The sequence below is a fragment of the Branchiostoma floridae genome, chromosome 5 (assembly GCF_000003815.2).
Source record: "Branchiostoma floridae strain S238N-H82 chromosome 5, Bfl_VNyyK, whole genome shotgun sequence".
NCBI classification, from domain to species: domain Eukaryota; kingdom Metazoa; phylum Chordata; class Leptocardii; order Amphioxiformes; family Branchiostomatidae; genus Branchiostoma; species Branchiostoma floridae.
In genome coordinates this window covers 24,252,026-24,263,580 of record NC_049983.1, presented here as the reverse complement: position 1 = coordinate 24,263,580, position 11,555 = coordinate 24,252,026, and the positions used below count along the sequence as shown (strand labels likewise).

Genomic DNA, 11,555 nt, shown 5'->3' with positions numbered 1-11,555 from the left:
CCCTCCCGTGTTAATTTTGGGTTTTAAGTAAAAATACTAAAAGAAGTTGTTCTTTCACTACTCCAAAAGCGCTCTCACATCGACAAAAGTTCGCACTCACTCAGACCCAAAAAGCGCTCACTCCTACAGCCGCGTTGGCAGGGAAGCCTCCCGAAGTGAGAGAACTTTTTGTTCTGTGTGTGAGAGAGAATTTCAGCGTTGTGTGTCGGAGAAAGATTGATGATCAAGACAATATCTTTAATATTTGGTATAAGTGATTGTTATTGTATAGTGTATATCGTTACAAACTAAACAAAATGTCAGCGTTTATTTTGCGTTTTAAGTAAAAAAATACTAAAAGAAGTTGTTCTTTCACTACTCCAAAAGCGCTCTCACATCGACAAAAGTTCGCCCTCACTCAGACCAAAAAAATCGCTCACTCCTACAGCCGCGTTGGCAGGGAAGCCTCCCGGAGTGAGAGAACTTTTTGTTCTGTGGGTGAAAGAGAATTTCAGCGTTGTGTGTCGGATAAAGATTGATTGTCAAGACAATATCTTTAATATTTGGTATAAGTGATTGTTATTGTATAGTGTATATCGTTACAAACTAAACAAAATGTCTGCGTTTATTTTGGGTTTTAAGTAAAAAATACTAAAAGAAGTTGTTCTTTCACTACTCCGAAAGCGCTCTCACATCGACAAAGTTTCGCTCTCACTCAGACCAAAAAATCGCTCACTCCTCCATCCGGGTTTGCAGGGAAAGCCTCCCGAAGTGAGAGAACTTTTTGTTCTGTGTGTGAGAGAGAATTTTAGCGTTGAGTGTCGGAAAAAGATTGATCGTCAAGACAATGTCTTTGGTTTAAGTGATTGTTAGTGTATGATGTATATCGTTTCAAACTATACAAAATGTCAGTGTTTAACATGCGTTTGAAGTAAAGAAATGATGAAGGAAGTTGTTCTTGCACTATTCCGAAAGCGCTCTCACATCGACCAAATTTCGCTCTCACTCAGACCCAAAAAATCGCTCACTCCTCCGGCCAGGTTGGCAGGAAAAGCCCTCGAAGTGAGAGAACTTTTTGTTCTGTGTGTGAGACAGAATTTTAGCGTTGAGTGTCGGAAAAAGACTGATCGTCAAGACAATGTCTTTGGTTTAAGTGATTGTTAGTGTATGATGTATATCGTTTCAAACTATACAAAATGTCAGTGTTTAACATGCGTTTGAAGTAAAGAAATGATGAAAGAAGTTGTTCTTGCACTATTCCGAAAGCGCTCTCACATCGACAAAGTTTCGCTCTCACTCAGACCCAAAAAATTGCTCACTCCTCCAGCCTGATCGGCGGGGAAAGCCTCCGAGGTGAGAGAACTTTTTGTTCTGTGGGTGAGAGAGAATTTCTGCGTTGTGTGTCGGAATAAAGTGATTGTCGACGAAATGTCTATAATATAACAGAATGTCATTGTTAAAATGGTTTATTATTTGAAACTGAAGAAAATGACACTGTTCATTCCCCTTTAGAAGTTAAGAAAACTCAAGAAAGTTATTCTTCCACTACTCCGAAAGCGCTCTCACATCGACCATATTTCGCTCTCACTCAGACCAAAAAAATCGCTCACTCCTCCAGCCTGATCGGCGGGGAAAGCCTCCGAGGTGAGAGAACTTTTTGTTCCGTGGGTGAGAGAGAATTTCTGCGTTGTGTGTCGGAATGATATGATTGTCGAGGAAATGTCTATAATATAACAGAATGTCATTTTTGAAAAGGTTTATTATTGGAAACTGAAGAAAATGGCGCTGTTCATTGCCTTTAAGAAGATAAGAAAACTCAAGCAAGTTATTCTTCCACTACTCCAAAGGCGCTCTCACATCGACCAAATTTCGCTCTCACTCAGACCAAAATAAATCGCTCACTCCTCCAGCCTGATCGGCGGGGAAAGCCCCCGAGGTGAAAGAACTTTTTGTTCTGTGGGTGAGAGAGAATTTCTGCGTTGTGTGTCGGAATAAAGTGATTGTCGAGGAAATGTCTATAACATAACAGAATGTCATTGTTAAAATGGTTTATCATTGGAAACTGAAGAAGATAACACTGTTCATTGCCATTTGGAAGTTCAGAAAACTCAAGCAAGTTATTCTTCCACTACTCCGAAAGCGCTCTCACATCGACCAAATTTCGCTCTCACTCAGACGAAAAAATCGCTCACTCCTACAGCCGGGTTGGCAGGGAAAGCCTCGCGAAGTGAGAGAACTTTTTGTGCTGTGTGTGAGAGAGAATTCTAGTGTTTGTGTGTCGGAATAAAAATGTCTGCTGTATCAAAGAATAGTTTGTCTTTGGAAAGAATAATTCGATATGTGTTTGAGAGTTGATTTCTGCAATTGTTTGAGACAAAAAATTGCACATTTGTTGACGCGACATATTCTCGTGGTGTCTGCATTATGTGAAGAATGCAATCAACCCCCAAAACTTTAAAGTCGCCGTACTTATACATCCGAACAAGGATCTTTTAAACAGTTCTCTTCAGGGACGGATTTTTTTCCACCTTAAGCTTTCTTACCATGGGTGACTGACTTGCAGAAACTTCTTGATGTGTATGTGAAAAAAAATTCAGCCTCAGTTTTTGGATAATATTTGTTTTTACAGATATTATGTATGACTGCACGAACGATCGGAAATCTTAGTATCTTAGAAAGATATCGAGCGTGCAAGTTTGAGTCGGTGAAGGACAACTTATATGACATGTGTGCGTACATTCTATGAATCTATGAGACATTCCAGCTACGGTATATTTCAAATACATGTCTCTATGGGAAAAAGGCAAATCATATAAGCTATATAACAGGTCAAAAGTCAAATTCATGCTGGCCATTGTATCATTAATGCTGAAATAGAAATGGATTTGAATACCGGTCACGGTATTCACTAAAACAATATAATAGCCTCTATATTGACGAATAAAGTACATGTTGAACCGAGAAACCGCCTGTATATGCTTGCATTTATAACATTTGTGAAGAATGATATAGGACAACACATGGTAAAAAATCACCTTTTGAAAATCTGTGACTGTGTGCGAAGTTTTTCAACTTTGGAGTGGGAGAGAAAAATCTGTCGATGTGTGCGACCTTTTCCAACGGTTGTGTGAGAGAGAAAAATCTGTCAATGTGTGCGACCTTTTTCCACTGTTGTGTGAGAGAGAAAAATCTGTCTGTGTGTGAGACCTTTTTCAACCCTTCTGTGTGAGAGAAAATTCGTTCTATGTATACGTTTAATTTTGCAACACTTGGCCCCCAATAGGGGGGGGGGGGGGTGAAAACAGACAATTTACAAAGGCTGTAATTTTCACGGTACCAGTACCAATTCTATGGCTATAGCTACCTCAGCCACCCCCACCCCCAATGACCTGGAGGTCAAGGGACTAGGTAGGTAGGTACATGTAGGTAATTTTCCCGGAAAAAAGCACATCGACATCCTGCAATTATTTCTGGTCAGCCTCTAAAACAGTCCATGGCTGGCTTGTGACATGAGACATGTGACATGAGATTTTACGAATCTGGTGAATATCTATTTAAGTGCCTGTTTTTGCTTGTTTGTTTGTTTGTTTTGCACACCTACCTTGCGAACAGTCGCAGCTTGTAGGGCACGGTGGGGTCCAGCCAGGCCACTGCCACTGCGCATGCGCGGCTATGATGGCGGCGAACAGAAGAAGAGTGGACAGCAGCATGATGCTCCGTCAGGCGTTGTGATTGGTGACACGATGTTCCTGTCAGGCGTTGTGATTGGTGACACGATGTTCCGTCAGGCGTTGTGATTGGTGACACGATCGATGTTCCCGTCAGGCGTTGTGATTGGTGCACGATGCTCCGTCAGGCGCGGTGATTGGTGACAAGATGTTCTTGTCAGGCGCGGTGATAGGTGACGTCTAGACGGAGGAAATGACGCGGATAACATGAGCAGCTTCAAAAGATGTGTGCATTGTGACCGGCAAACTATCATGTAGAGAGCTGTCTTGAGAGGAAGAAAGAGGGGAAGACAGTGAAAAGATGGGAGGAGAGCAGGGATGGCACTCAGTGAACCACTAAGAGAAACAAAAAGCCCAGGAGGGTATACGTAGGAAATGGTTGTCAGATACTCTGTGATACCCCAACGGTCAATTAGACTATGGGTTAGAGTTGACTGAGATCGAGACTGACCACACGTCACGGTAGCAATTAGTGTTAGGAACGACTTTATGTAGGATTTGCAGAATCTCTTAATCTACAAACAGACCCTCGGTGGCAGTATCATGCAGTCTATGTTCCAAAACAATCTCGCATGCCAAGTAATTTCCTACAGTGGCAAATGGAGATTGCTTAGCTATTAGCCAGTGGGTATTGTTCCGGTATAGACATCACCTGTACGCAATCTAGGATCTGCTAAGAGATCATAAATCTCTATGTAACATTTGAGCAGAAATCACAAATAGTAAATTTTGCTCAATTAAACGATGCATTACAGTCTGATATTGTGAACTCCTCTTGCGACAATAACATGCTCCAAGGTTCATTTTGCGGCCATGCCATTTGAGAGAGAGAGAAATAAAGAAAGAGAACGAGGGGAGAGGGGTATACAGATAGACATAGACAGATAGATAGATATTTAGATATAGATATAGATAACGTTATAGACATAGATATAGATGATAAAGTATGGAGATAAATACGCTTACAGACACACTCACAAGCACACATATTTACCTGCAAATGGTACTACGGGAGAGAAAACTACCATAGCCAAACCTCAGGACAGTGATTCAGAAGGAAAACAATCTTGACACAGCGAATAGCCTGTCCGCCGTTTCGTGCCTGCAAACGTGCAATATTGCCTAGTCTACGGGGGTAATGTGGCGCAGTGACGTGCTAAGTACTTTGGAGATCAGCACTTAAAGGTGAAGAGACTATCAGATGTGCGTAAGCGGGCTTCCGTGCGTCCGAGAAACCGGTATCGTTTTAAAGGTTTGGAGAAAATAGCAACAGTGACATGTGGCTTGCAACGTGCATGGGGACTCATGGCTTTTAGACCTACGTCACATTTCCAAACCGGGGCCCGGCCGGGCAGCTTTCGGGAACGAAAATTATGATATAAATGACAACAATACACAAGGCGTAAAGAGAATAATCGCGGGCATTATTATATTGCAATCCATACATAGTATGGGATTGCAATATATTGTTATATTGCAATCCCCATACATAGTATGGGATGCAATATATTGTTATATTGCAATCCATACATAGTATGGGATTGCAATATATTGTTTTTGCTGAGTCTCTTCTCCTCCTGTCAAAATCTTCAAATTGATTCAACTTTTTCATTTTTGGACCAAATGAGCTGAAATTTGGCAGGGTGGTAGAAATAGCAAATACCCCCAGACGTTTTTTTCACTTTCTTGATAGAGGCCTTAGAATTTATGATATTTAGGGTTTTTGGTCATTTTTAGACCAAATATGTATATTTTGGGCACCTGTGCCCTGGTATTACAAGCTAATGACCTGAAATTTTGTACAGAGGTGTATTGGACATATGAGCACAGAAAACCATCAACACTTTCTTCATAGACCCCTTCAAAAATGAGTTATTTTAGGGTTTTTGGCCATTTTTGACTAAAAATGTATATTTTTGGCTCCTATGCCCTTGTATAGAATTCAAATGACCTGAAATTTGGTACATAGGTGCATTGGACGTAAGGGCACAGGATCCCATCAACGCTTTCTTCACTGACCACTTCAAAAATGAGCTATTTTGGAGTTTTCGGCCATTTTTGACTAAAAATGTATATTTTTGGCTCCTATGCCCTTGTATGGAAACCTAATGACCTTAAATTCGGCATGAAGGTGTGTCTGGCATGTACCCACAGTACTTCATTTTCACTTTGGGGATACATTACTTTACATTGTTGAATTTTGGGATTTTTTGCCATTTTCAGACTAAAAATGTTAAGTTTTGGCTCCTGTGCCTATGTATTGAAACCAAATGGTCTGAAATTTGGTATAAAGGTGCGCATGGTATGTGGACACAGGGCTCTATTCACACCTATGGTGTACATCAATTAAAAATTGTGAAATTTGGGATTTTTTGCCGTTATTGACCAAAAATGTACATTTTTGCTTCCTGTGTCATGAAAAAGCCAACTGATCTGGAATTTGGTATTAGGGTAGCTTTAGCACTATAAATGGGAAATGGGCCACATAGACTGGTCCATTTTGCATTGATAGGGGTGTTCTGGAAGAGTTCATTATTGTATGAAGATGGATTGCAATATGCTGTATTTGCTCCCAAGCAAATGTCGGCCTTTCTAGTTTTTCCTTTGTCTCTTCTCCTGTCAAATCTTCAATTGGATTCTACTTTTTCATTTTTTGGCCAAATGAGCTGAAATTTGGCAGGGTGGTAGAAATGGCAAATACCCCCAGACGTTTTTTTCACTTTCTTGATAGAGGCCTTAGAATTTATGATATTTAGGGTTTTTGGTCATTTTTAGACAAAATATGTATATTTTGGGCCCCTGTGCCCTGGTATTACAAGCTAACGACCTGAAATTTGGTACAGAGGTGCATTGAACATATGAGCACAGAAAACCATTAACACCTTCTTCATAGATCACTTCAAAAATTAGTTATTTTAGGGTTTTTGGCCATTTTTGACTAAAAATGTATATTTATGGCTCCTATGCCCTTGTATTAAAACCAAATGACCTGAAACTTGGTACATAGGTGCGTTTGACATATGACCACAGAACCCCATCAATGCTTAATTCATTGTTTACTCCAAAAATGAGTTATTTTAGGGTTTTTGGCCATTTTTGACAAAAAATGTATATTTTTGGCTCCTATACCCTTGTATGAAAACCTAATGACCTGAAATTTGGTACAGAGGTGCATTGAACATATGCTCACAGGACCCCGTTGACACTTTCTTTATAGATGACTTCAAAAATGAGTTATTTTAGGGTTTTCAGTCATTTTTGACTAAAAAATGTATATTTTTGGCTTCTATGCCCTTGTATGTAAACCAAATCACCTGAAATTTGGTAGAAACGTAAATTGGACATATGGCAACAGGACCCCATCAACAATTTCTTCATAGAGCACTTATAAAATGAGTTATTTTGGGATTTTTAGCCATTTTTAACTAAAAAATGTATATTTTTGGCTCCTATGCCCTTATATTGAAACCAAATGACGTAAAATTCGGCATGAAGGTGTGTAGGACAAGTGCCCACAGAACTTCATTTTCTCATTGAGCAAACATTACTTCAAATTGTTGAATTTGGGGATTTTTTCAAGGATGAAGATGGATTGCAATATGCTGTATTTGCTCCTAAGCAAATGTCGGCCTTTCTAGTTTTTCCTTTGTCTCTTCTTCTCCTGTCAAATCTTCAAATCCCTTCTACTTTTTCATTTTTTGGCCAAATGAGCTGAAATTTGGCATGGAGGTAGAGATAGCAAATACCCCCAGACGTTTTTTTCACTTTTTTGATAGAGGCCTTAGAATTTATGATATTTAGGGTTTTGGTCATTTTTAGACAAAATATGTATATTTTGGGTCCCTGTGCCCTGGTATTACAAGCTAATGACATGAAATTTGGTACAGAGGTGCATTGGACATATGAGCATAGAAAACCATCAAAACTTTCTTCGTAGATTACTTCAAAAATGAGTTATTTTAGGTTTTTGGCCATTTTTGACTAAAAATGTCTATTTTTGGCTCCTATGCCCTTGTATTAAAACTAAATGACCTGAAAGTTGGGACATAGGTGCATTTGACATATGACCACAGAACCCCATCAATGCTTTTTTCATTGTTTACTCCAAAAATGAGTTACTTTAGGGTTTTTGGCCATTTTTGACTAAAAATGTATATTTTTTGCTCCTATGCCCTTGTATAGAAACCAAATGACCTGAAAGTTTGTACATAGGTGCGTTTCACATATGACCACAGAACCCCATCAACGCTTTTTTCATTGTTTACTCCAAAAATAAGTTATTTTAGGTTTTTTGGCCATTTTTGACTAAAAATGTATATTTATTGCTCCTATGCCCTTGTATAGAAACCAAATGACCTGAAATTTGGTACAGAGGTGCATTGAACATATGCTCACAGGACCCCATTGACACTTTATTCATAGATCACTTCAGAAATTAGTTATTTGGGGGTTTTCAGTCATTTTTGACTAAAAATGTATATTTTTGGCTTCTATGCCCTTGTATGTAAACCAAATGACCTGAAATTTGGTACAAAGGTAAATTGGACATATGACAACAGGGCCCCAACAACACTTTCTTCATAGAGCACTTATGAAATGAGTTATTTTGGGATTTTTAGCCATTTTTAACTAAAAAATGTATATTTTTGGCTCCTATGCCCTTATATTGAAACCAAATGACCTAAAATTCGGCATGAAGGTGTGTAGGACAAGTGCCCACAGTACTTCCTTTTCCCTTTGAGCAAACATTACTTCAAGTTGTTGAATTTTGGGATTTTTTCAAGGATGAAGATGGATTGCAATATGCTGTATTTGCTCCTAAGCAAATGTCGGCCTTTCTAGTTTTTTCTGAGTTTCTCCTGTCAAAATCTTCAAATGGGATTAATTTTTTCATTTTTTGGCCAAATGAGCTGAAATTTGGCAGGGTGGTAGAAATAGCAAATACCCCCAGACGTTTTTTTCACTTTCTTGATGGAGGCCTTAGAATTTATGATATTTAGGGTTTTTGATCATTTTTAGACAAAATATATATATTTTGGGCCCCTGTGCCCTGGTATTACAAGCTAATGACCTGAAATTTGGTACAGAGGTGCATTGGACATATGAGCACAGAAAACCATCGACACTTTCTTCATAGATCATTCCAAAAATGAGTTATTTTAGGTTTTTTGGCCATTTTTGACTAAAAATGTATATTTTTGGCTCCTATGCCCTTGTATTAAAACCAAATGACCTGAAATTTGGTATAAAGGTGCATTGGACATATGACCACAGAACCCCATCAACGCTTCATTCATTGTTTACTCCAAAAATGAGTTATTTTAGGGTTTTTGGCCAGTTTTGACTAAAAATGTCTATTTTTAGCTCCTATACCCTTGTATAGAAACCAAATGACCTGACATTTGGTACATAGGTGCATTGGACATATGAGCACAGGGTCCCATCAACACTTCCTTCATAGATCACTTCAAAAATGAGTTATTTTGGGTTTTTCGACCATTTTTGACTAAAAATGTATATTTTTTGCTCCTATACCCTTGTATAGAAACCAAATGGCCTGAAAATTGGTGCAGAGGTGCAATGAACATATGCTCACATGACCCCATTGAAACTTTCTTCATAGATCACTTCAACAATTAGTTATTTTGGGGTTTTCAGTCATTTTTGTCTAAGAATGTATATTTTTGGCTTCTATGCCCTTGTATTGAAACCAAATGACCTAAAATTCGGGATAAAGGTGTGTAGGACAACTGCCCACAGTACTTCATTTTCACTTTGAGCAGACATTACTTCAAATTGTTGAATTTGGGGATTTTTTCCAGGATGAAGATGGATTGTAATATGCTGTATTTGCTCCTAAGCAAATGTTGGCCTTTCTAGTTTGTGTCTATTTTTACGTATGCATTTCTAATTCTATTGTTCTTTTCCACTAACAGCCGGGCCGGGCCCCGGTTAGGAAATGTGACGTTATCAGCCATAGCTGTGGCGGCGGATTGAATTCTGTGTGTGCCTAGGAGGTCGTTTACATTGTAGAGGTACAGTTACATATTACATAGATGTTAGGCATATACGAGCGGGGAAAATACTTCCATATCTGCGGAGTTTAATGACATTGGTATGTTACAAATTTTAAGGATATGATCAGAAAGAATAAACGTGTAGAAATATTCCCCCCGGTACGTTTGTCAATACATTACAAATTTGACATATACATGTATATATAATCATAAAGAATAAACGTGTAATATTATTCCCACGATAACCTGATAAGTCTCTGTCACACTAACGCTCAGCTCTGAGGCAAGGATTTGTTGGAATCATACATGTACGTCTTCATATCCTGTCAAGTCCTATTCCCTGTTTTATAGACGAGCAGATAGTTGAATATGCCTCCTGACCGACAAAAGCACCCAGCTTACAGTTCACGGAAGCCAGTAGATGACCAAGTCCTAGTACCTGGTGTATAGACGAGCAGACAGTTGAATATGTTTCTTCACCGACAAAAGCACCCGGATTACAGTTCACGGAAGCCGGTAGATGACCGGGTAAACGTGATTTGGGCGCGTAAACATGATAAAGGCTTAAAACTGTTTCCTCTGGTTATTCAAAAACAATCCGTAGGTATCGCAATTGTGTTTACCTTTAATGCACATACTGTACCCAGGGAGCTAGCAATGGCTACAAACGACTACTCAGAGAAGACTTACCAATTCTGTGTCCAACCTCTTGCGTTGATATGTGAGAGAAGATACGTCGTTTCTTTGCAACCACCTGCTCCGCCGACTACTTCTTGTGAATCAGACAGGAAAAGCTGATGAATGTTGTAAATACGCGGCGACCCAGGTGCCTTATTTGTCGTAGTTTAAAGTTCACTGATCTTTCTAGATGCGTGCAATAGGTCGTGTAAATACTCCTTGATCAAAATAACTCCATCTCCTAGGGCGATGAACGTGAAACTTGTGTCAGACTACAGAAAGACCTGCGTCAGTTGCCTTGTAAATAGATCATTTATTTGTCCTAGTTTAAAGTTCACTGAACTAAACGTTCTTCTTTCGCAAAACAGGTCACACGATTCAAGAGATGGGTGTGTATACAGCCCCTGAACAAAATAAATCGCAGCTGATTATTGAATTGCATTTCAGTGCAGCAGAAAGACCTGCGCCAAAAGCCTTGTAAATAGATCATTTATTTGTCCTAGTTTAAATTTAACTGAACTAAACGTTGTTTTTCACAAAACATCTCTCACCGAGAGATAGGTTATGTATACAATCCCTGACCAAAATAAATCTCAGTTGATCATTGAATTGCATTTCAGTGCAGGAGAAAGCCCTGTGCCAGACACCCACTGTTAACGCGGTATCTCACTACACTTGGGGCACCGGTGCGGCACTGCGGGGTTCGTTCACTGCGGCACTGTTGTGTTATTTTCGCCGATTTTTCATAACTTAGATATTGCGTAATACGTAAAAGTATGACTTAGAAGACAACAATATACGCAAAACTTGAGAAAATTCGTTCTTTATCTCTGATAAATCTTTCGAACCCCGCAGTGCCGCACCGATGGCGCAAGTGCATTGAGATACCACCTTTAACGAATGCACACGGCCGGTGCAGAAATAGCTCAGGAGCCTTGGCTACCACCTCTCCGAGCCCAGGTCAGTGCACGATTGTGATAAACGTATTTTTCACAAAGGCTTAAGCAAATAAAGCCCGGCCGTTGGTACAAGGGTTGAACGTTCTTTAAAAACAACATTGGGTGAACGTCATGAGTGGGCCGTCCAATGTATATTTTGCCTTTATACCAATCGGGGATTCTGTGTTTGTTCATAACATGTGTTAAGGTTAGTT

General features: G+C 39.4%; 1 protein-coding gene across 1 annotated transcript in view; it reads right to left on the bottom strand.

The window, feature by feature from the left end:
* LOC118416335 (reticulon-4 receptor-like 2) overlaps window positions 1–3,813 on the bottom strand; it is a 19,803-nt gene extending 15,990 nt beyond the window's left edge. Inside the window, exon 1 of the mRNA XM_035821425.1 lies at window positions 3,581–3,813. Coding sequence (XP_035677318.1) covers window positions 3,581–3,689 — 109 coding nt within the window. The 5' untranslated portion in view covers window positions 3,690–3,813. The remainder of the gene's footprint in view (window positions 1–3,580) is intronic.
* Window positions 3,814–11,555: the final 7,742 nt, after the last annotated feature.